The sequence below is a fragment of the Ambystoma mexicanum genome, chromosome 1q, assembly GCF_040938575.1.
Source record: "Ambystoma mexicanum isolate Mex_15411 chromosome 1q, UKY_AmexF1_1, whole genome shotgun sequence".
NCBI classification, from domain to species: Eukaryota; Metazoa; Chordata; class Amphibia; order Caudata; family Ambystomatidae; genus Ambystoma; species Ambystoma mexicanum.
In genome coordinates, this window is record NC_090922.1 from 1,469,762,131 (window position 1) to 1,469,787,559 (window position 25,429).

The 25,429-nt window shown below is 48.7% G+C and overlaps 1 protein-coding gene across 3 annotated transcripts in view; it reads right to left on the bottom strand.

Annotated features, from left to right (window-relative positions):
• Positions 1 to 25,429, bottom strand: part of MUTYH (mutY DNA glycosylase) — a 523,937-nt gene that overhangs the window by 52,729 nt on the left and 445,779 nt on the right. For all 3 annotated transcript variants that reach the window (XM_069642363.1, XM_069642364.1, XM_069642365.1), the window contains exon 11: positions 9,037 to 9,124. In XM_069642363.1, coding sequence (XP_069498464.1) covers positions 9,037 to 9,124 — 88 coding nt within the window. The remainder of the gene's footprint in view (positions 1 to 9,036; positions 9,125 to 25,429) is intronic.

Here is a 25,429-nt window from a genome sequence, read left to right on the forward strand (position 1 = left end):
CCCTCGCCGTCCGAAAGTACGGCGTCGCTGCCATTGCTGAAGGCGCCCTCCGCTGCCATGGCCGCCTGCCTGGCGTGGTGGGCCCAACGCTTCGTCGAACGGTCCTTAAGTGTCTTAGGTTTAAACCTACTACACGCTCTGCAGTTCGCTTCGGGGTGGTCCCTCGGCAAGCAGAGATTGCACGTGGCGTGCCTGTCGACCCAAGGGTATTTGCGGTTGCACTTGGGGCAGAATTGAAAAGGGGTACCCTCCATACGTACCTTGAGGCAGCGGGCTGTTAAGTGTAGGAAATGTATAAGGTGTACCTATATACCAAGAGTGTAGAGTATGAAACCACCCCCCACTCTCCTTACTTGCAGGGCCGAGGCCAGCGGCCTACCAGGCCCGGGCCGAGGGCAGCGGCCTACCAGGCCCGGGCCGAGGGCAGCGGCCTTCCGAGGCCCAAATCCATTGTGCAGCAGCAGACGGTCGATTTCTTCTCCAGCCGGCGTCGAGTGTCGAAGTTCGACGTTGGGGTGGGGAAGAATGTCAATAGATTAATATTTTTAAATTTTAGCAAAAGTATGGCTAAGGCCAGGGGACTCCGCAAGATGCTTCCGACCAGTATGGCGGAAAAAAACAATCTGAGGATCCTAGACGCGTGAGGGATCTTGGGTACAGTGGACGTCACACTAGGGATAGTATTACTGGCACGCCCTGTGTCGACGCCCATTTTCGAGTTTCGAAAAACAAACTAATACTCCGCAGCTTCCACTAGATGTCGGCCTATGCACAGCATGTGATCTAAGCAGATTCCACAAGCCTCAGAAATATATATATATATATATATATATATATTCCTATCATGTGTGAATAAAAGGCCAGTAAGAAGCCATTTATTTTATTATCATAATCAGTTTGTGTGTGATTTCGTGCCTGTGTGAGTCCAATAACTTGTTTTGCATGGGGAATATCAGTGTATGTGTTTTTCCCCCCCAACGCCAAACAGAAGCAAAAAAGCCCTCCGGATGCTTCCACAGTCTTGCTATCGAAATCTTTGCTGCTGTGAGTAGCATAGCATAGCCCCGCTAGTCACGCAGTCATCGGGAATTGACCGCCTTCTGTGTCTCCCAGTAGGACTATGCCTGGATCCCACGGTATTGATAGGCCAGTGATTCATTTGACTTGTTATAGTACTTCTTTCCAGAACTGCGTGGATTTCGGACAGGACCACAAGTGAAACAACGTGCGTCTAGCTGTGCAGCCTCTCCAGAATTGCGATGGGATTGCTGGGTTGCTTTTGTTTAGGGTCTCCGGCGTCAGATACCATCTGTAACATACTTTGATAGCTCCCTCCATGTTAGTGACATACTTCAAACGCTTGTGGATTCACATGCAGATGCGGCTTCATTCCTCTGTCAAGTTCTTTGCCTATATCCTTTTCCCATCTTTGCATCTAAGCTTCCTTCTTATTGGGGTCCGCTCTGTCTAGTAACCAGTATAGGATGAATATTTTGCCTATGGGAGCATGCGCTGTTAGGGTTCGTTCTAATGCAGTTAATTCCCTGCTCCCATGCGTTTTTATCGAGTCATGCAGCCAGTGTCTGAGCTGCGTATAGCGGAATCTTTCCATTTCTCGTACCTGGAATTTAATTTTACATGCTTCAAATGTTAATGGTGCGCCATTTATGACGAAGTCCGCTATCTACCGCAGGCCTCCTGCTTTCCATCTGTCGAAGCTGTTTGGCGTGATCCCTGGGGTGAAATCAGGGTTTTTCCAAATTGGCAGAGGACCCACAGTGCTCCTCCAATTCCATTGTCGAGCCGCCTTTTCCAGCTCTCCACCGTGTTTCTGGTCACTGTCAAGGGTCCAGTGTCAGGGGGTTCCATGGGCCTTGTGATGTGTGGAAGCACATCTAATGGGCATCAGCACCAGTCTTCCTCCAGTTTTCTCCAACGTGTTTGGTTTATGCTTACTGTCCATGTAAACTATAGGCTGGTGAAAGCTGTGCAGTGAGACAGTATCTAGCTATGTCCGGTACCCCCAGGCCTCCCATCCCGGACTTTGGAGCATTATTCTTTTAGCTCTTCGTGACTTCTTTACGCCCTAGACAAATTTCAGCATGCTCGTTGTAGCTTCTGCAGGTTCTTTTTGGGAAAGGGAATCGGGAGAGCCAGACAGCAGTAAAGCAGTCTTGGGACCAGGTTCATTTTCAAAGATGTAATTCTCCCCATCCAAGACACCTCTTGTTTTTTCCAGCATGCTAAATCGCTGCATCTCTTTGAACAGTGGCGAGAATTTATTTTGTATGTTCTCTCCGTTTTCTTCGGTATCTAGACTCCCAGATAGCTAATGTGGGATTTTACACATGGGACGGGATATATGGCTTTTAAGGATTCCACAAGGTTTCTTGGGGTATTAATTCATAGGGCTATCGATTTTGAAAAGTTGACCCTAAACCCTGATGCCTCCCCAAATGCTTCTAATTCTTGCCAGAGGGCTCATAGGGAGGTTTCTGGCGGATTCTGCAGGCTAATGGCTCCATGGAGAGCACAAATATGTTGACACCTGTCGGGTGCCCCTGGTTATTGCGATTTTGGGTGATTGCATGCTGTTTATCCCGAGTGACGTGGCGGGCTGCTGGTAATTAGCAAGGGCCCATTTCAGAAATTTAGGGCCGAATCTGAAGTGTCTTAGGGTTTCCTCTACATATCCCCAATCCAGCATGACGAACGCGTTATGTGCGTTGATGCGAGAGGAGTGTCATTTGAACTCAAATCCTGTTCGCGGACTCTATTAAGTTTAGGGTGTGCCTGGTGTTGTCCAGTGTATTGCGGCCTGGGATAAATCCTGTTTGGTCTGGATGGATGAAATCTGGGAGGATTTTCGCTAATCTATGCGCTCAAATTTTGGAGTATATATTGGCGTCATTGTTCATCAGTGTAATGGGTCTATATGATGCAGTGTTCCAGGTTTTTTCCCAGCTTCAGGATCAGTACTGTTAGGGATTCTTCCATTGAAGGGGTAATGCTACCTGTGGAGAGGAATGTATTGTATAGAGATGTCAGGTGGGGCGCTAGAATATGAACAACATTTTTGTAGAATGGGGCCGTCAGCCCGTCAGGGCCCGGGGCTGTGTTCTTCAAGGAACTAATTGTTTCGGTCACATCATCTGTAGTAATTGGGAGCTCTAGGTAGTCCAGTTGGGGATGTCGGTTTCCCTTTTGGGTAGTGCGTAGATATTGGATTTGCGCTCCCTTGTCTGTTAAGACGCCCAACATGATGCGCATGTGGTACTCTGTGATGATCCCCAGTTTCTCTGCCTCTGCATAGCAAAGCTTGCCACTTGGGTCTCGGAGGCCGTGGATATTGTTCTGAGTGTGCAGTTTTTTGAGTTTGTGCAGCAGCAGCCGGTCTGCCTTGTTGCTGTTTAGATAGTAGTACTGTTTCATATATTATTGGGCTCGGGCTGAGGGATCTGCCAGGTGCATTTCAAGGGCAGGTTTGACCTTTTTAAGCTCCCTTCCTGCTTTTGTGATCTGGCGTTTTGTAAAGCTTGCCTCCAGCTTCATTACCTACTCTTCCAGTATGGCGAGCTGTAGCAGGTGCTGCTGTCTGTGAGCTGCCGTGCAGTTGATAGCTACCCTTCTGAACACTGGTTTAATTGTGTCCCAGACGGTCGCCTCAGAGGTGCCTTTTGCTGTATTTTCCTTAAAGTAATTTGTGAGGGATTCCGAAAGCTTGTGGCTGGATGCTATGTCTGATAGGATGTAATCTTGCAGTTTCCAGGACCTTTGTGGGGGTGCCGGCAGGCCCACCATTCGCAGGCAGACTATCACTGGGGTATGGTCTGATATTATTCTGTGGCCAATTTATGTCTTCTATGCATGGGAAGAGAACACTGGATGCCAGCAATAGGTCTATCCTTGAAAAACCGTGGACATTTGAAACGTGTAGTCTCAGACCCCTTTGTTGGCCAGTCTCCATGCGTCAATGGTTCCGCCATTCCCAGTGCTGGGGCGAAGTCCTCCCTGGTGGGAGGCAGTGTTTTGTCATAACTGGGATCCGGGTTACGGTTAAAGTCGCCTCCAATTAGCAGGCGGCCCTCTGAGAAGGTGGTTATAGTTGGGAGGATATCGCAGAGGAAGCGATCTTGAGCGTCGTTTGGGCAGTATATCGCAGCTATGGTAATCGGGAGTTCGAACAGGAGCCCCTTAAGCAGGAGGTACCTCCCCACCAGATCCCTTTTAATTGTGATTTGTGTTAGGGGGACCTCACGGCTGAATAGTATGGCAACTCCCCTTTTCTTCTGACCTGATGAAGCAAAGTACCGCCTGGAATAGCATTGGAAGTTGATCCGTCTCTCGTCTGCCGTCAGGCGATGTCTTTCTTGCAGGCATGCGATGTCTGCAGGGAGTTTGGCCAGCCTATGATCGACCAACTTTCGTTTTCTTGGCGAGTTCAGCCCTTGTACGTTCCACGTTATCATGGTGAGATCATTATTGTTGCCCGTCATCTGAGCAGAGCGTTGTGGTTTTTATTTGTCCCCCCTATTTCTTGTGGAGATTGTATTCTCGGTCTGTGGTTTTCTTTGCATAATTTTTTCAAGTATCACCTGATGAGCCGTGTCCATTGTGGATAGTTTTGCCCCCTATAGGAATACTCTCTCCCCACCCCAACCACAAAAGCAGGTTGTTAGGACCAGCCTTCAACCAACGGGGCATCTGGCAAGGCCAAGGTAACCGACTAATATGGAGGCAACTGAGCCTCTTTTAACTTTTGATGAAACTAGGCATTCTTACGGCTGGCGAATCAGGAGCGATGGAGTTCGCACTTACTGTCCATTGGAGCACCACTCAGTACTAGTGATCTGTGTCAAAGGTAGGTAGCATGAAGTGCGTGGGCACTCTCACTTTCAGTCTTTGTTCTTCAGTTTGCTTTTGGTTGCGGCGCCCCTGATCCTGCATCGTCTTTCTACTCGGGCCCAGGAATGTTTGAGGTCCCAATTCCGAAGTTTTCTTCGTAAAGAGTAGTTTCAATTTCCAATGTCCTAGACTCCATTTCCCCCACCCGCTTGTCCAGGTTCGTGATCTTGCTCATCACCTCTTCAGTGCCCTTCTGGTACTCCTTAGTGATGGCCGATAACAGTTCTTGCAGGTCGGATTTTGTGACAGCCTGTCTCGAGGGGCTGGGACCCGCTTCTGTGTGTGTTGCTGTAGCCATAGCTTCGTTTCGCTCCCCCCTCTTTGCTTTTTCTGTTGCTGAGGCAAGCAGCAGTGTGGAATGTCCGTCTGTTTTGCTGCTTTGGGATTCTTGGCCATTGTGAGCTTACCACCAGCGCATTAGCGGGTCGGGCCAGACACACCTTGTGCTCCTTACCGTTCTGTAGGGCGGTGGGCAGGATCGGATTGGATGAGCGAACCCTCCTTTGAGTGTGTTGGAGGGGCTACGACAGTGCTGCAGGGGTCCTTATTCGTGATCTCCGCGCCTACTGGGTGCGAACCTGGTCCTGGGCCATGCTCCTCGCTCACCCCACAGGGAGTGGATTCAGGTGGCTTGTGTGATGGCGGGCTTTGTCCCTCCCAGGAGTACTGTTAGTGGATGGAAAACTGTCCAGCCGAGCTTGTGTCCAAAGCTGTAGGTCACGTGGGAGCAGCGCAGCAGTGTTGATGGGTGCTGGGCCGGGGGGAGGTGCTATGGCCTCCGCTGACACAGAGAGAGCGGGCGCCTCAGGGTCCTGGGGCCCAGCGGGGTAGGACCCCCGGGTCACCCTCAGGAGAGAGAAGGGGCTGCCCCCTCTGGATTGCACGGCAGGTGCCACCCTACCTGTCGGCTGTCTGTAACAGAGCTTGCTTGGTGGCGTCTGTCCGCCAGGAGGGAGGCAAATGCAGGCTGACGTACCCTTCAGATGTAGACGTGCCAAGGGATACAGAAATCCTCCCTGGGCATGCGGATCATGGAGCTTGTCAGGTGGGGTGCGGGTTGCTCCGTGGATGCGGAACCAATGAGTTTTGCCGGGCTGCTTCTTCGTCAGGGTCGTTGTTCATATGAGGAGCCCATTAAGGCTGCTGACTGCCACCAGGCGTAGGGTTGCCGGGTTCTAGCCGTTTCATGACTGCCCCCATCATGTTGCTTCCTACGCTCCAAATTCGGGGAGGAACTCAGAAATTGCTTCGCCTGTGTGTGGATGCCGCCTGAGTATCCAGGGCTCTCTGGCGGGTACGGGAGCACGTTGTTTGTTTCAGGTGGGTGAAGGTTCCGATTGCTGAATGAGGGCTCCCGTGGTTCGCCTTGCAGGAGCGGACTGCGTGCATCTTCGTGGGGAGGACTCAACTGCTGCAGCACGAGGACAGATCCAGTTCCGCCTCCCAAAATCGAAGCAGCTGAAGGCGGCAGTCTCCTAGGCGATAGTGTCCCCCCACGGGCAGCTGATGGTTAGTGTCCGGGGAGTAGCCCAAGTCCTGGGGTGAACTTAGTTCCCGTAGGCGTCCGCCATTTTGGATTGCACTCCCAGAGCGCGTAGCGCACGCCTTGTCAGTCAGAAAAATCATCCGAGCCAGCTAATGATAAAGGCTGAGAACTTTTCCTTGCTTGCTAGACCTTATGAAGAGTGGGTTGCTTTCATCTCTTGGAATGCAGTTTCATTTATGCATACTCATCGGCTGCGTGGCTCAAGCTGGGAGCTCCTAATAAGCTGCTTCAGTCGCCATGGCTCCAAGCCACGCCCCCTCAACAATCTACCTTATTAAGCATGGGATGCCGTCAGTCAGCCATCACTCCAACCAAACACAAAACCATCTAACTGATGAGGCACGGGCATACTGTGCCACTCTTCCGAAGACGATAGCCTTCGGCAATTCCTCCTTCAGATGCACCGCCTAGCGTCAATATCAATAGCACCCCAACTAACACCCAAACTAATGCACTTGAGGAAACAATTCAAAACTCCTTCGTTAAAGAACACCCAATCACCTAGCATTGTGCATCTATCTCTCCCAACAACAAACTAGAAACAGGCTTTTAACCCATTGGAATGTGAACCATCTAACTGCTAATTGAACATAGTGGATTATGGTGGTCTAAAACTTCAAAATGAAAATATATAAGAACTATTGTTTGAACATCTGTTGCTTAATCATGCACATGTATAATAATTAAAACCAATGTCTACCTAGATTCTGGTTCAAAGTAGCTCACTGTGATGCCTACCTACCCCATTGTACAGTGCTCCAGTGATGCCTGTGCTGACTTGGTCTGTGTTTAAGGATACCATAAAATATAGACAAACTATTCATCTAACTTTGCACAGTGAGTGAGCCAGTCCTAGAATGGATACCTCTCTCCGGGCAGACAGACCGCCGCTGCAGGTCATTCTTTGGCAGAAAACATTTTGGATGGCCAATCCCCCAGACAGCAGGCCAACCAGGTAGACAAACTTTCAGATGGGTAGCCAGTCCCCATACGGTCAAACCCTCCTGGTAGCCAACCCTACAGGCAGCTGCCCCCTATGGCCAGACAGCCTCAGGCTCAGATTGTTCTGTAGAAGGACCTGTCAAAAGGCCAGTTGATTATTTAGTGCACTACGATGCTGGTAGTTTTAACCAAAGCTACTGGCCCAATGTGACCCTGGTGATACCAACAGGCAGGTGTGACAAATAGCAGAGGGCTATGTTTCATCTGCCTATGTAATCACAGAGCCAGAAGGCCAATTAGCATTGTGAAAAGGGCTTCCTCACCCTGCATGGAGCCTTTCTGAACCTGCACAGTGAGAGGCCTTTCTCTCCCTGTACACGCGTGAAGAATGGCTGCTGTTCCTCTAACTAAAAAGTGGATTCCCCCCTCCTCTTCCTGAACAATGTGGACATTTTTCTCTCCCTGCACAATGTAGAGATCTTCCTCTCCTTGCTCGTGGCAGTAGGCTCCCTCTCTTTATCAAATGAAGAGCCATCCTCTTTCTGCACAGTAGAGAGGCCTTCATCCCTTTGCCTAGTGCAGAGGACTTCCTTTTGCTGCACACCAGTAGTCTCCCTCGTCCTGTCCAGTACAGGGGCCTCCCTTTTCTTGTCCAGTACAGGTGCTCCCTCTTCCTGCACGGCAGAGGCCTCCCTCCCTCCCGCTTCCTGCACAGGAGAGGCGCCTTCCTCTTCTTGCACATGGCAAGTTCCTTCCTCTTCCTGCACACACAGAGGCTTTCCTCTTCCTGCACAGTTCAGAGACCTTTCTCTTCCTGCAGAGCACTGAAGTCTTCCTCTCCCTGTAAAGTGCAGAGGTCTCCCTCTTCATGCACAGGACAGGAAACTTCCTCTTTGTGCACAGCACTGAGGCCTTCGTCTTCCAGCAGAGTGGCAGACACCTTCCTCTACATGCACAACACAGATGCCTTTGTCTTCCTGCACGCCATAGAGGCATTCCTCTTCCTGCACGCCCCAGAGGCCTTCCTCTTCCTGCACGCCCCAGAGGCCTTCCTCTTCCTGCACGCCCCAGAGGACTTGCTCTTCCTGTAGGCCCAGAGGACTTGCTCTTCCTGCACAGCAATGAGGCCTTTGCCTTCCTGGAGAGGACTGAGGCCTTCCTCTTCCTGCACAGGATGGGCAGGCACCTTCCTCTGCATGCACAGGGGGAGGATGTCCAACCTCCTGCACAGGGTAAATATGTTCCTGCCACATTGCTTTTTCTTCCTAAACATGGAATAATCTCCCCTCTCCCCTTCAGAATGTATAGGCCTCTGCTTGCAGAGGGCATAGGTATTTGGTGGGTTAATGATGGCTCTCTCTCGCTGTGCAATGCTGCGAGCACCCACTTGATGACAGAGATCTTCCTGCTCCAAGAATTGGCATGGCAGTATAGCGCTTGGCCTTCACCTTCCTACTGTTAAGCATGCTTTAACATTTTCTTCTGGTAGTGTGGGCATTCGGTCTCACAATACCAGTTGGAGTCTGGGTTTACCACATCTCCTCAAATATCCCTGCTCCTCGTAGGATCCTGGTAGACCCAGTTCTCTTATGTTGACTAGTGGAACTGTATCCCTCCGACTCCTATGCAGGCGCCTCACTTACCGCACTCCTCGATGTCAGCGCTCTGGTTGAGTTTTGGAGTGGGTTTTCCCATCAGCCGCTGGAAGGCAGTGGCTTGTTCTTTCTCCACCTGCCACACACAAGGGGTACATCATCAGAACCATCTCCAATGGAAAAATATAGGCAGTCTAGACAGGCAAAAAGGATGCCAAATCGTCTTTGTCAGCAGACAAGCCCAGGACAATCTTTCCAACACATTACTTCTAAGCTGCATCTGTTCATTTACTATTTATAAAGCGCAAAGAGTGCTAAAAAGGCAGATTCAAGGTACTCAACAAAACATATTACAAACCATAAATAGACAATAATGACAGATCTAAACCAACCAAAATACCATAATTGATAGCAACATTAAAAAAAACTGTAAAGTAAATATGTGACATAAAAGATAGCAGACGAACCAAAGCCTTATCAGCTGGCTCAAGCCTGCTTGGTCCACATTCACCTGGGGCTTACAAGTTATGAAAGTCTATGCGCCCAAATGAGCACTTTGGGCAGTCAACCTTGGGGCCACACTGTGCCCATTTTGCTCCCTCAGACAAGTGGCTTGAGTGGCAGACCGTCTGTTGGTCAGCCAAATATATAAAATATTCAAAAAGCCCTAACATTGTATTAATCAATACAAATCTTAAAAGCAGTGGCTTCTACACCCTTGGCAGATGACAATTCCTCACATCTGTGTGCTCTCAGGAACCCATCAGATTATGCCCTCCATCGCATGCCGTCAGCTTGGTAGACCACATGCTAGACTCTTAACGCACAAAAAAGTCTTGGCTTAATGTTCTTTTAACAGCAGCATCCTTAACCGCGTCCTTGACAGGAGAGTTGCAGGTGCACTGGTTAAAATCTCTTAGATGTTGCCACCACTTGGGCTTTATAGTAAAGTAAAATCCTAATTATGTGCTAGTTACAATGTAATAACATGTAAATGCTACCCCTGCAGCGGAACTAGTTCTGCTCAGAAGATGGAAGTAATTTCCTACTAGAACCAACCATTCCATTTTACAGTCACTCTCCACAACACAAGCCTGTAATCAAGGTACTGTGCAATAGTCAATGGTTGAGATATTAAGTAACCTATAATTCAGGTTGTAGCGAAGATCTTAGTCCTGGCCGTGTGGATACATTTTTCTTATGGTTGGCCATCAATAATTCCACATGCTGGTCTGCTTTAAATAACATGCTTCTAGCTGAAAGCACCTGAGTCTCACTACCTTATCGCCTTCTCCTGAGCGCAGCATCATTCTAAATGTCGGAACCATAACAAGATCCGTACCACAACAGATCTGCTTATTCTTCTCAGCATTCAAACAAAATCCTTTCTAGAATGAAACCACTCGCCTCGACCGCTTCTGATCCTCAATGTTCAAGTGCACAATCCCTGGAGCCCTTCATCCCAGCCCTCATATTGCTTGCACATTCTCCCAGCACCTGAGCATATGTACACTTGCTTATACATACGGTAGGCCAGCATCCCCTACATCCGGGCTTTTCAACCTTTGTATCTCCAGATGTTTTGGACTACAACTCCCCACAGCACTAGACTTCATAGTCAATGGTAAGGGGATTAGTCCAAAAGGGCTGGCTACAAGGGGACAGACAGACAGACAGACAGACAGACAGACACACACACACACCATTGGTTTGATAACCAATGCAAAAAGAATGGGGGAGAAAGGGCAGCGCTGGCGGGTGCCCCCTAGCAGAGCAAAGGAAGACGAGGTTAAGGAGTTGATCAGGACTTTGGGCATGGGACATGTGTACAGTAATTTGATGCAAGATATCAAGGCTGCTTGAAGTCTGGGCCGAATCACTGCAGGCCGGAGAGTAGTAGTATTGATGCAAAAACTAAAAGTGAATCAGTTTAAATCTAGTGCAGATCGTCCCCTTCCTACTCATCTCGCAGCAGTATCCCCACATAGCTGCTGATATCTCCCTGCCCAAAGTCCGTTCCTACACCTCCCGTAACGATGTCGCGGTTACTGGTCTGTTTCTCAGAGCCATCAAATACAGTTCGAATGTTAATCAACGCCCCAGACACCTCCGTATCATTTTATCAAGTATATCTGCCGTGCGGGACTGCTCAGGGAAAGACGGGAGCAGCTGCTGCAGCGCCACCAGCCACCTGTAGTACGAAAATATATCTAGCGCAGATAGGATCCCCTCTCTCTTTCAATTTGTCGATTCATATAAACCGCCCACTTGGGAACAGGTCTCCAAATTTGGTCACTTCCAACCTTTTCATCAGAGCCACATAACCCGTTTCACTGGTCAGGAAGAAATGCGGGATATACGTAACCGGGAGCTCTGGCGAATAAGGTGTATCCCTTGTAGTTTTACGTTCCAGAAGGGTCCAAGCCTTGCATGTCAGATCCACCATGTTCCGGGTTATGCGCAATCGGTTCAGTGCAGTGAGGATAACTTCCCGTTGTAATGCTGGGGATGCAATCAATCTCTATCTCTACATGTCGACGTTCAGCCACCATCCCATACCAGTACCGCAGGAAACTAGCTTATGCCACTATGTAATATAGTTCAAAGTCCGGCAGGGCTAGACCCCCCCCCTCCCCAACGGGTGCCACAAGCTTGTCCCAAGAGACCCGTGCCTGCTTACCAGCCCAAATAAATTTTGTCACTGCTGAGCGGAGGTCCCGGAAGTATTTTTTGGGCACTATAATGGGTTCGTTAAGTAACACAGAGAAACCTGGGAAGAATGGTCATCTTGATTACCGAAATCCTAGCATATAGGTTGAGTGGGAGTGAGCTCCACCTAAGCATTGCCGATTTGGCTGATTCGAGTGTTTCCAAGTAATTTCTGCAGTAGACGACCCCTTCCTCCCTGGCTATAGTAATCCCCAGATAGCGGGTGCTGACTAAAATCCCCAGTTATCTTGAAACCGGTCCGTCGCATCCGTTAGCAGGAACATGACCAACATACTAGTATTCACTTTGAGCCCAGACAGTTGCCCAAAAAGCTGGACGTCTAACATGATCAGATCTAGGTTGACCTTGGGGCGACGGATGAACAGGACCATATCGTCCGTATATAGCAAGATCACCACCCGATGAGTGTGTAGTTGAACTCCTCAGTGCATATGCAGTTCCCTAACCCGTTCAGCCCATGGCTCCATCGCCAGGGCGAACAACAGGGGAGATAGCAGACTTTCCTGGTGTGTCCCTCGCTCGAGTGGTATTGGCTCAGTTGTTTGCCCATTTACCCTCACCCTGGCCACCAGATCTTTATATAACAGTGATATCAAGGAGCTGAATAGCCCTCACAAGCCCAATCTATGCAAGATTGTGAACAAGAACGTCCACTCGACAGAATCAAATGCTTTGGTGGAGCCGCAACCGCCGGCTCGTCCCTCGTCAATGACGCCATTAGGCCGAACATTCTCCGTAGCTCAAATGATGTTGATCGCCCAGGGTTAAATGCCGCTTGGTCAGCTCGGACTATATTCGGCATCAGTGGTGCTAGTCTAGCTGCCAGCACTTTGGCCATTATTTTATTGTCAAGATTAATGAGCGAGATTGAGCGATACGAGGAGCACTCCCTCGCAGGCTTCCCAGGTTTTAACAATACAACAATCACTGCTTCTTTGAGGGAAATCTGGGAGTCGTCCCTCAGGCACTGCCTGTTGATAAACTTGCAATAGATATGGTGCCAATTTGTCAACATAACATTTATAAAATTCCGCTGTGAAGCCGTCTGGACCGGGAGACTTCCCAGCCGATAGTGACTTTATGGCCCAGACTACCTCCTCCAATGTTAGTGGTCTGTTCAGCCGTTCCCGCTGCCCATCCGAGCACCAATGCAATCCCACCTAGTCCAGATAAGTGTATATATCTGTCAGTGTGGCCCTTAACTGGGTGGAGTACAGGAGACTACAACATTTGTGGAAGTTGAGAACTATTTTCTCATCTTCAAATTGAGCCACCCCCCTCTCATCAGTGATTACTGTTATTCTATTCTCCTGCCCGCTAATCCGAGTGGCCTTAGCAGATGACCATTCTGGGGCCTGGCCTTCCCCATATTGGCGAGGGGCCGTCCTATCCCACTGGTATTTTACCTCCCTCTGGGCAAGAGAGTGTGAAACTCCTGAAGCTTCTGCATTATTTCCCCTTGTTGAAGTTTAGTTGGGGTGGAGGCCGCTTCCTGCAGGATTTGTATCTCCTCTTCTTTGTCGGCTAGTTCTTTCCGTATCCGTCTCATGATTCCCGACTTCCTGGCTATACACACCCCCATTATCATGCATTTAAATACCTCCCACAGGTTGGCCACTGAAGTCACCGACCCCTTATTAATCTCAAAGTAATAGGGCGCTCGAAACAGACCATCACTCTTAAATCTCCAGGAAGGCCCCGCTCCCACTCGTCTCCTCAGATGGTCAGTAAAACGGGGGTATGATCCAAAAGGGTGCAAGCCATTATTTCTACCCCACTGGTCTGTCCCAAGAGTGCATGGGATATTAGGAAATAATCCAGTCGTGCAGCTATATTGTGTGGAGCGGAAAAGTGTGTAAATTGATGTACGGCCGGATTCCTCACTCTCCATACATCCTCCATTCCCCAAATCACCAGCATACCCCGAATTCTTTCAGAACGTCTACTGCTCAGGCGTGGGTGCCACCCAGGCGGTCCTGGGTCCAGTCCATCACCAAGTTAAAATCCCCTGCCCGCAAGATTTCCCCTTCTGGGATACCCCTCAATTGCCTCTCAACCCACTCCAAAGATTCCGCCGTGTCCTGATTAGGCCTATAATAGCAGATCAGTGTATAAACCTTCCCTTGGATAATCCCTTGCACTATCAGGGCCCTGCCCTCCTCATCTTTCAGAACCTTGGTCTGTTGGAATCCTACCGAACTATGCACCATGATGCACACCCTGGAATAAGAGGAGTAAGAGGAGAAGTACCTATGACACCCTCAGCTCTTGCCAAATTTAGACTGGACTCTGTTTCTGCCATCAGGTGGGTCTCCTGGAGGAAGGCCACCCCCACCTGATGGCGTCTCAGGTGTTGTAAGACTTTTTCCAGCATTTAGGGGGGCTGTTAAGGCCCCGGACATTCCAGGTCATAAAATTAAGTGTCGCCATTAGTGAGTGAACCATCATGGCTACCCAGATCGCCTCTCATCTGTTGGTGTATTTGCACCATCCGTACCGCTACATCTCCTCCCCCCACCTCTACCAACAATCCTCCAACATGTCAGTGTTCTATTGCTCTTTCTGACCCTCCTTCTCACCCACCCTACAGTGAACTCCTACCCTCCCGTGCCGGATACACCAATCGTCAGTGAAAACCCACCAACCCCACCCCGCCCTCCAACATTCCCATTCTAAGAAAAGACCATACCCCCTTACCCCCCACTGATTGCCCCAACATTTCAGTGCATTAACAACCCCAACCATAAGATATTATCGAGCTTTCGCTATGGGGGAGGTTAGGAGCCGACCCTCCCTGCACTCATTAGGTATAATGTATCCAGAACATTCCACCATAATAGATTGTAACAATATTAGGCAATTTAAACCGTGCTATGAATCCCGGAGTTATCTCATGTATTGTTATATCGGGAACTTGTGGATCGTAGCAGCAGGTCCAAAAAGGAGCTGGCGTCTTCAGGGGTTTGAAAAAAGAAACCAGTTTGCTTCATGCTCAATTCTTAACTTTGCCGGAAACATCATGGCATACTTCATGTCCCTATCCCGCAATCTTTTCTTGACGGCGATAAATGTTCTTCTGGACGCCTGCACTTTATCAGAAAGGTCGGGGACTAATCGTATCGGGTCTCCTTTGTAGTAGACTATTGGCCTCATTACGAGTTTGGAGGAAGCCATTGTGCTATTAGCACCATGGCTGCCTCCAACCCGGGCTCCATTACCGGGTTCCTTCAATGATGAATAACCGGGTCATTCCAACATTGGATGACCCGGTAATGCCTCCTTGAAGGAACCATTCTCCATCCCCATTTGAGCCCACATAGGGCTCAATGGGAATGGGGGAGGGAGGTAATAACGGGCACATTACGAATGGCTCGTTATTAGCTCCCTCTTCCCCTCGCAGGACCTGGAAAAGACGTCGGTGTCCCTGTCCTGGTAATTCAACAGGCGGGCAATCGGTGGATGGGGTTGAGCCCCTGGGACAGGCCTCCTGCCACTCTGAATTCTGTGCGCCCTTTCCACAATGCAGGATGATGAGAAGCCCTCGGGACCCAGTGCCTCCCGAATAATCTCCTCTACCAGCTCCACCATGTTTTTCCGGTCTTGCGTCTTCGACAGCCCCACTATCCTGATGTTGTTTCGCCTGGAGCGTGACTCCAGGTCCTCCTGCTTCTCTGTGAGCTCCTTCAGAGCCCTCTTGACATCAATCATGTCTTTGGAGGTAGAGGCCGCCTCATCCTCCACTCTCGAGACCCTGCCCTCAGCCTCATCAAGTCTCTCCCCATGTTTGTTCAACCTCACCTGCATGTGATCCACTTTGCAAGTCAACGAGTCTTGTTTCCCGTCTAAGGACTGTATACCTGATTGTAATTACGCAAGCATCACCTCAATGTCCTGGAAGGCCGATGCTTGATCCGCAGGGAATGTCGAAGGTTGGGCCTCCTGTGAATCCTACATAGGCTTGCTTCTTTTTTCTGCGACGCCATGTCAAAGTTCAGCTTAGCTTGCTGCTTCCCACCCTTGCCAGCTTTGGACATGTCAGTCAGTGCTCACTATGCGAGATCTGACTCAGCACGTGGAATAGAATCCAAGTTCGCTTGCAAGGTTCTGAGCGTGGTCCTCGCCTCGCCCCAACTCCCGGAGTTCCACTGGTGTTCAGCCCCGACAAACAGCACCTCACTGCCTGCAGTGCGTTCTGTGCTGCCCGAGCTCCGTGGAAGGGCAAGGTGGTTCGTCCCCACTAGATTGTGCAGTGATGTTTGACCGGTACCCCTTCCAACTGATAGTCAGGGTCGCCGGACCAAGGTGCAAGTTCCCAGCACGACCACTCAATAGTTGCTTCCCAGTAATCCTTCACCTCTCAGGCTTCTGAGATACGCTGGGTCCCGCGATGTTTGAGGATACCGCCGGCTAGCACCCTGCTCCAGCACCCTCAGTTACATCTTAATGATATTAACAACATGCGAAGTCACACTGTTAGGGAGAATTCTCTTCTACTGCTAATTTCCCTTACCTATAGAGTCCCCCAACAGCTTTACTGGATTTGAGGGGTACGTTTTTTTCTCCTGCTAAGAGACCCTTTTTTCCCACTCTTAGACAGATTGCTAGTGTGTGTTTTAGGCTATCTTGTGTGCTTATGGTTTTAGCGGTTTTTCATGTGTGGTACATAGTACCCTCCGTGCTGTACCGCAGGGGTGTCGTAGCGACCCCCAAACAGAGTCCAAGCCCTGGGACTGACTACTGTCTCCCAGGGCCTGTAAAGTCCCCATTGACTTTACTAGCCAAATCTAATTAACAAAACCAGTACAACCCATCTTACTATGGAGGTACTGGGAAGGGTTAATAGTTTTTCCCTAGTGTTCAGTTTCGAGTGGGTACTGTACAGTCCCTCTCTCAAAAGTTTCTGGCTGGTGGCAGTGGTTACTACCATAAATATTCGACCGTGAATATTTCCCTATGGGATTTTCCCATTGTTCGAGGCTACCACTTTTACTGACAGCCTCTAACATACCGCCGGTTTATTTTATTATTAACTTTACTCCGGCAGGTTTTTATTGCCAGAACTTGGATTTAATTTCTTTTTCGTGTCTTTCTCTATAGTCCTAACCCAGGTTGGGGATCCTTTGTTCGTCTTTTTGGCAGGCTTCTGCACAGAAGCCCTCCTCTAGGCGCCACTGAGTCTGGGGTAGTCAGGATGTGTGGGAGGGGGAATAGGCACCCTGGACACGGTTGACTACGCAACCCAAGTCGCACTCTGCCCTGATAGGCTGGGGGATTCTCCCGCCAGGAGAGCCACCAAACTGTGTGAGTGACAGCTAGGCTGTATGAATGGGGGGTCTTGCTGCATAAAAGCAGGGTCCTGAGGAATGGAGGACAAGACGTTGCCACAGGAACTAAGAAGCTGAAGAGGAGAAAAGCCAAAGACATCTGCAACGACTGAACCAACGGTGAAGCCCTGCTGCATATCCCCACCACTTTTCTCCAACGACTCGAGAAGATCTTCACCTGCAAGAGTCTTCTTCCCTTGAGCTGGTGGGGCCAACCAGTTCGCCAATCGCCTTCCAGGACCTGCCTTGGTCGAATCGCCAGTGCCAAGCACTCGGAGACCTGGTAGCCAGGCACCCGTCCACCCGGACCGCGATTTAAAGGAGCATACCTTTCATTCCTTAAGCAGCACCGCGGCTGGTTTCATCCCTGGGCAGTGCAGTAACTCGAACCATCCTCCACGACGAGAGCCTCTCTTCCTCTGCTGGATCTCCCGAACTGCAGGAACTGCCAGGAACTACTGTCACCGCAGGAGCCTCTTCTACTTTTAAGTTATAGTGTTCCGCCAGGCCTCCCTGTTCGTTGGGTACTGCTACAGGAGTTTAAAATCCTTTACCTACCTACTGGGTTGGCTGCCCCGAACATCTAACATTGTCTTTCACCTTCTGCAACCGCCTTTTCGAATCGTTTAACAAAGACGTGACTGCAGCTACAAGAACATTTTGTTCCTGGGCACTTTGCCCTGTACCAATGACTCTGGCACAGGCCTATTGACTCTGGCTAAATCTGTTACAACTGACTTCTCTAGATTGCTTCTCACCTAGAAATGTGTTGGTGCACCTAACTCTTATAAACACCTTTTCCTTCCCTCTTTTTAAACTTGTGAAGTTCCATTTTGCTCGGTTTTCACCTCAATATTATACATGCTGAAGCACTGCCTTGCCTAACTTGTTCACAATCTTCTTGGGAAGTGTTGCCGGTGTGATTAAGAGTATATTGCTGTATAACTTGGCTTTTCACTCCCTTTTGAGAAATTGATAGAGTGCTATTTCTGCTTGGTTTTCACTGTGCCGATTTGCTCAGTTTTCACTCTTGCTCAAACTTGTCTACAATTTAAATAGGGAGTTGTGTATACTTTTCTTGACTGATTAAACTTGCTTTTATAATAGTGATTTGTGTGTGAACATCATAGTGTGTAAAATAAATATATATATTATTTTTGATACAAAGCTTTGGTCAGTGTTTCCTTGTTCCATACTATTGTAGTCTTAATGTGGAAACCCTGAATACATACTGCTCATCTCCCTCTTGAGATAAGTCTGACTGCTTAGCCACAGCTACCAACTAAATCTTCCTGGTACAGACTGATACCAAAGGGGATTTATTGTTTCTACCTGTAGTCTTAATCTTCTGTAGTGCTCCCTAAGGGCCTGCCTATCGGCCTTGTGCACTCAGAAGTGACTCCAACGCTCCAGGCAAACCCAAGGGGCCGGATGAATCGTTGGCCTCTCCAATCCGTATATTTGTCTTTGGTTTCCTTCATGTGGTTTTGGAAGGGGGGGGGGGGCATAAGTCGTATGGATAGCTACTATTTGCCTTCCCGTGTAGCTGCTGATCTCTCAATGGAGAGACGGGTCGACAATGCCCTCTGCTTCCCCCAGACGCCGCTGATCATTGGCCTAGGTCCCCCATCGGTCTCCTGGTCGCCAAGACACTCAGTTTTATTTGTTGTTTTTAATAGATATAGAGCTGCTGGCGCGCCACAGCCCAGTCAGGGTTATGCCTTGCTTTGCGTGGGGTACTCTCTGCGGCAGGATCCCCTCAAGCTGAAGACCTCTCATGTCCGGGCTGATGTGTGTGTTGTGTGGCGCTTCTGGTGGGCGAGCTCCGCTACCGAAGCAGGCGGCCTAATGTCCCTTTCCCTTTGCCGCAACAATGGCCGCCTCTCACCGCTTCCTCTGCACTCTGCAGCACCACTCCGGCATCTTACGGCTGCCGTTGCGGAACTGAGCCGCTGCTCTCACACTGCCCCAAGGGGTTCTAGGTAGGGCCCGCCTCTGTGCTGCCCTCCGCTCCCCCGTTGATGGACGTCTCACCCCCGGATGCCGGACGATGAAGGCTCCCGCCCGGCAGTCCGCCAAGTCCACCACCGGCCCGCAGTCCGAATCAAACCACGAGTCTTCACCTGAACAGTTCTCTGTCTGCGCCACTCTCAGGCGATCCCGGGGTCTGGGTACACCAGGTCATGTTCACATTTATCCGATTCCTCCAGGAGGAGCTCCACTTAAGCCACGCTGCAAGGATCCGCCGGGTCTGCTGTAGCTCCTCCCTCACTCGGCAACACGGCCGCTGTTTCCATAGTATTGTAGTCTTAATGTGGAAACCCTGAATACATACTGCTCATCTCCACAGCTACCAACTAAATATTCCTGGTACAGACTGATACCAAAGGGGATTTATTGTTTCTACCTGTAGTCTTAATCTCACTCGGATCTCACTTAATTTCCCTCACTCGGCAACACGGACGCTGTTTCCACTGTCTCCGCTGTGAGTTTGGCGGCGTAGGCTTTCCCGGCTCCGATTTTCTCGGGGGAAAGCGTCTGCAGGGTCCCGTCCCTCCTACCACCTCAATTCTGTTGTAGATAGATTGGCGGGAGTCTGGATACAGTTCTGATTATCAACTGGATTTAAGTGTGCAGTGGAGCTTCACAGGCTCGCAGCCATTTCGGTCGGGCTCGCTAGCGCCCCTTCACTTTTGCCACTTCTCAGCTGGATGCCACAGAGACCTTTGAGCACCCGCGCGGTGGTGGACCATTCTATCAAAGGTGATTGTAATTATTTATGCAGCGCTTATACACAGGTGGAGTGCTTCAAAGTGCTTCTAGGCGGGAAGTTTGAAGTTTCAGAGTGATCTAACAGAAAAACTAGCATTCTAGGCCTGACGGCATTTCTCCTAGTGCAAGTGCATGAAGTGATACAGTTGCGACCAAGCTAGAGAGGTGGGACAAAAAAAGGGGGGCGGTGGGGCGTTGTAGGAGAGACATCAGGACAGATGAACAAACTAGCGGGGGATGGTGGGAACAAACAAGCCCAGTCCAGCGGGGCCGTGGGTTAAGTGCAGAGAGGTTGCCCCGCTCATGGAGCGTAAGCTGAAAGTGCAGCAATGCTGAACATATTACAGCGGGCCGTAGGTAAGTGCAAAAGACTGGCAGGGGAGCCTGGGACCTGTAAGGCTCTGAAGGTGAAGCAGGCAACCAGTCAGCAAAAACTGACCAGAGTTATGAAGGAGAAAGAAGGTGGTGAGAAAAAGAACAGAGGTTAGCAGGGGAGACGGAGAAAGAAAGAGGAAGAGAAGAGGAAGGTCTTGAGGAGTTCAGGAATTACAGTGCTCTGGCTTAAGACGGAGGTAGGGAGGCTGTTCCAGAGGGAGGCACCTGCAGAGGATAAAGATCTACCCCCAAATCTCTGTGAAAGCGGCTCACCCGCAGAGAGTTGGAGGATGGGCAAGGGAGAGTATTTAGGAAGAGAGAGTTGTAGATAGTGTGAGCCCCGGGCCCAGAAAGCTTTGTGGATTATGCAGATGGTCTTGAACTTGATCCTTGTAGCCACAAGGAGCCAGTGGGGGGATTTCAGTGCCAGAGAGATGCGGTCCCTCGGCTTGAGGCCAAGGATAAGTCTTGCGGTTCTGTTCTGGGTGAGTTGTAGAGGAGAGTAGAAGTAGGAAGATTGAGAAAGAGGCTGTTGCTGTAGTCCGGACTGGAGAAAACCAGGGCTCTTCAGTTGGTGAGCCTCTGGGGAAAAATGAGAAAAGGTAGAATACCTCTGAGGAGGTGCAGTTGGTAGTGGGACTTTTGGAGATGTCTGAGATGTGAGAAGAGAAGGAGAGTGGAGTCGAAGATGACCCCTAGATTTTTTGCCTAATTGGTAGGTGAGGGCGCAGGGCCATGGGAGGCCAGCCAGTGGGAAAGCAGGAGCAGGAGTCCCAATGAGTACATTCTCTGTTTTACTGGCATTCAGGCAGAGATTGTTAGCAGCACACCAATACTGAATTGCGGATAGACAATCAGGGATGAGCGAGGAGGCAGCCAAGGGCAGCCTGAAAGAGAGCTGTGTGTCACCTGCATAACACTGAAAGTTAGAGGTAAAGGTAGAGATCCTGTGGGCTAAGGGGGCCATGTAGATATTGAAGGACCAGGGGGATAGGTTAGATCCCTCCGGGACACCACAAGTAGAGAGTGTGAAAGAGGAGAGAAAAGACCCTAGTTCCACCTGGGAGGGCCGGTCAGAGAGAAAGGAGACGAGCCACGCCAGGGCCTGATCTGTGATGCCCACAGTATCTTTTATTGTATCTTGCTTTTAAAGTTCAATCACTCATCAGCAGTTCAACTTTACTTCCAAATCTTATCACACATGTTTTAACAATGTTTGCTCCAGCGTTCGCCATCCATGTCGTTGCTTGTAATCTTGGCTTCAACACAGACCAGTCTTGTATCGGTCTCCGCAACTCACCGGCTGTGTTGATTTCATTGACGCTACTTTGATCTTGAAGCCAAGGACGGTACCATGGCGGCTGGGACTTCTCTCAGCCTTATTGACGCGTGAGGGACCAAGGCATCTCTGACGCACAATGCAAGATTCTTCAGCCTGGTTTCCCGGTCTTACACTTTCTATTCTTGAGGTTTCTGGAAAGTAACAGTTCCGTGATGAAAAGGTAAATGGATTTTCCCTCCTTGCGATCCCCTTCTGTTTTGCAGTCTTCTTTCTCTTGTTCAGCTGCCGGCTCGAAACTGCTGTTTCCTCATGTCCTTTGCCCTCGCTCAGAGAGTGCTCTCATGCTCCGCCTTTTATCCATGTGGGAAAGCATAATGGATGTCAGGTGTGTGATGGTCAGTCATTTCCTGACCTCGCCTAACCATTGTATTGGGACACGTCAGGTATACTGCTCGGGTGTTAGTCTGTTTTCTCCCATAGCAAGCTGTCCGTGTGAAAGTGTTTGTGTTGTAAAAGTGGGGGGGGGGTAGAGTTCCTAAATATCCTATATGGTAGGAGGGAGTAAAGGTGTTATAGGGAAGGGGATAGCGTGTCTCACCATCCGGTGTCCCTCCCCGAAGACCCCTTACCTCCCACCGCACTTGTCCATCCCCAGGAACTGGATCCAAATCGATGCCGTGTCCTGTCCACCTGGATGACAGATCCTCGGGGACTAGTGGGTGAGACACCTTCTGGTTTTTCTCACAATAGGAACAGAAAAAAGTATGAAAAAAGACAAATATAGCTAACAATATCCTTGCAGCGAGGCTCACCCAAGATGCCACCCAAGAGAAAAGAACCACGAATCTCCGGTAACTCCTGCCCCATTTTCCATGTATACTGTGAGTTTATGCAAGGCAGCAGTAGTTTGTGTTAGGGTACCATTATCTGTTTTTAGAGAAAGGGGATTATGTCCAAATGCGGCAACCGGTTTCTTAAAAGTTTTGTGAAAAGACATATCTATTTCTGTTGTCAGTCAGTTTTAAATTTCAATATTTCATAATCTGGTTCCAGTAGGTTCTCTCATAACTCTCTCCTCAACATGAGTTTCACCACTTTTTGTAGTGGCTCATCAGGAGAGATGTCTACAAAACAATGAGTATAAATCAAAACGTGTATAACATACAACAAGTAATTAGTCATAGTTTGGCTTCTGACCAACATAAGCAATATTAGATTTCCTAAACTTAGTTTACTACCCAATCAGCCATTCCATTTATCCTTGAGTGAAAGTTTCTTGTATTCAATGATTTCTCATTATTTCATTTTCACAATAATGGTCTTTTATCTTAGGTCTTCAGGCGAACAATGAAGAAAGCTAAAAAGGAAAAAAGAAAAAAGGAAAAATACCAAGCAAATACAAAAGAATCTAACAACTCAAAAACCAAAAAGGTTATCAGCGCTCTGACGATACCTTCATGCAGTGATGAGATCAAACACTGCAACCCTAATACAGGAAACTAAGAAGATGATATGAACTCAAATGAGATCAATCAAAATACCAACAATCAGTCTGAAGCACCACATACAAATCATGAAGACAGGATAGATGAAGAGATCATGAATCTCTCAATGTACTCGATAACGACTATACAACAAAAGAGCAATGCTGAATCCACCTGCGAGTATGTAACCAGCACAAAGGATAAACCTATCAGGCTCCCCTATTCTGTTCGATGAAGATGATGAATCGAAGTCAGACCAAGTGGTCTCCTTTGCTCCCACGCTGCAGAGACAGTCTAGCCCTACTGTAAATCTCTCTATATCTCCGAAATTGGATTCTGCTGCAAAATTAGTATAAATAACACTAAAAGCCATGAACATCACGATGCTTTCTCTGAGTCAATTATATGAGTCTTTCGACAAAAAACTTTCTTCTCAATCAAAACAAATGGAACAAATCCTTTTATGGCAAAAAGAAACATGAAACATGGTTGAGCCGGAAATCGAGAGAAGTGCAGTCCGTACCCAAAGTGACTATTGTGAGAGCTACAGTCTCCTGCCAAACTTCATTATGTGAAAAAAAACAAATATTTGAACCAGATGACACCCCATTGCAAATACACCCTAAATTGAGCACGCTGGTTCCATTTCATGAGGGAATTATTTATGAGATGGCTCGCCAACCCAAACCCGATATCAGCATGACTCCTTGCAGCCAATCTGTGGCCCTGGTACCATCTAAAACTACATATATAATTTTCGCCAACTTATCCAAAAAGAAATCCCGAGCCCAACCACAGACAGGTGCCTAAAAATCAAAAAAGTTCGAAAATAAAGATCTCAACAAATACAAAACAATTTTTCAAAGCCATTAAGGTACATAACAAAAGCTCTGTAATGGCGTTGAATGCCGTTTCAAAAAAATACCAACTGCAAGCTCAAGCCAGAGCTATTCACCAGCTGACCAACTCGAACAAGGAGGTAATACCCTATGCGCCTTTGGATGAGCTGGTTGAAGTGGTATCTGTGCGAGAAGGAGCAAAAATCTCTGATGCCGACACCTGCATCTAGGGAAAAATTCCCAGTTAAACCGGTTGGTACACCAACTGTAAACCTAGATGCCACTGATGCCCATCAGCAGGAAATTAGAAGAGCTGTAGACCCCTACATGGCCGGTCATCCGCTACTCCCAATAGTGGAGAAGCCAATTACATCTGAGAATCCCCCTATCAGCTTAGGACAAGGTGGTAAGGAAAGGTATATAGATAGACCTGTACCGCCGCATGTAGGCATACCAACATAGCAGCCTAGCGTCTGTCCTCCTTCGGCTGACGGTGGTTGCCTGAAGGATGATCAGACATGGGAGTGCCTCTAAATCAGAGATGACAATTATACCTCCTGATGCTGACCACCCTAAAACACAAGGAAAGAATGGCACCCTCATAGCAGACCTAGCACCGGATATAATTCAATTAATAAAAGCAGTGCTAGTTTCAAATAGGGAAATAAGCCTCACATCAAGCATTGCCGGGACCAAACAAGAGGAACCAAAGATAAATAACAACAACATTTTGCCAGACCACCTAAAGTGGCCTGCAGCCCATTATTTAAACTTGGAATGCAGACCAAGTCCATGTAAGCAGTATGATCTGAATCGGCGGTCTGTGCGGACTTTATTCTCGGACATTCCTCAATTAGAGGATATTGTCTCCACTGACATTGCACTAGTTGAATTTCCAAATGCTCCCAGGTTAAATTCGTTCAGAATATGGATGAACTCTCGAGTCATTCAAAATACGATTTGGCTGGCCAAAAATCAACTATATGTGCTGGGCTTTGAAATTTCTACAGAAGCCTTAAAGGAATGGTTCGGTCAAAAATTGTTATTGCCCCTACGGGTCGGCCATGTGTTTTTAAGCCTAAATCGCTCGATTTTAGAAAAATTTCCTATGGACCTTACCCGAGTTTTCGTCCATTAAATGCATGCGAAAACAGGAATCAGGGAGCTGCCATTTTGTGATAATCCTATCATTTCCCCCATCGCCCTGGCTGACCTGCTTTTGCGGCACTAAATCATATCCCCCGCCCCTGGGCCTGTCATCAGCAGACGCGTACCGCCCATTTCACAATGCCAAATCACATCTCATGTCAACATTCGCTGCGCTTCAGCTAATGACGTGTCGCCATGGAAATGGCAGGACGCTTTTTTCCTCAATAAGTATAAACAGACCCTTGCACAACACACAGCAGCAGATTTTCGATTCTATTCCTCTCTCTGTGTTACTTTGAGTATTCTGTGACTCGTTTCTGTGCTCTGGTCAGCTACCTTCGTTGCTTGTAGCCCGTGTGAACAGATAACAGTACCACCGCTATAAATTATTTTAGTTTGTTTAACACACAATGGCTACAATAATGCCCTACATGTACGAGCCCGAGTATACTGAGGAGGAACTACTGGAAAGGGAAACACGTGAAA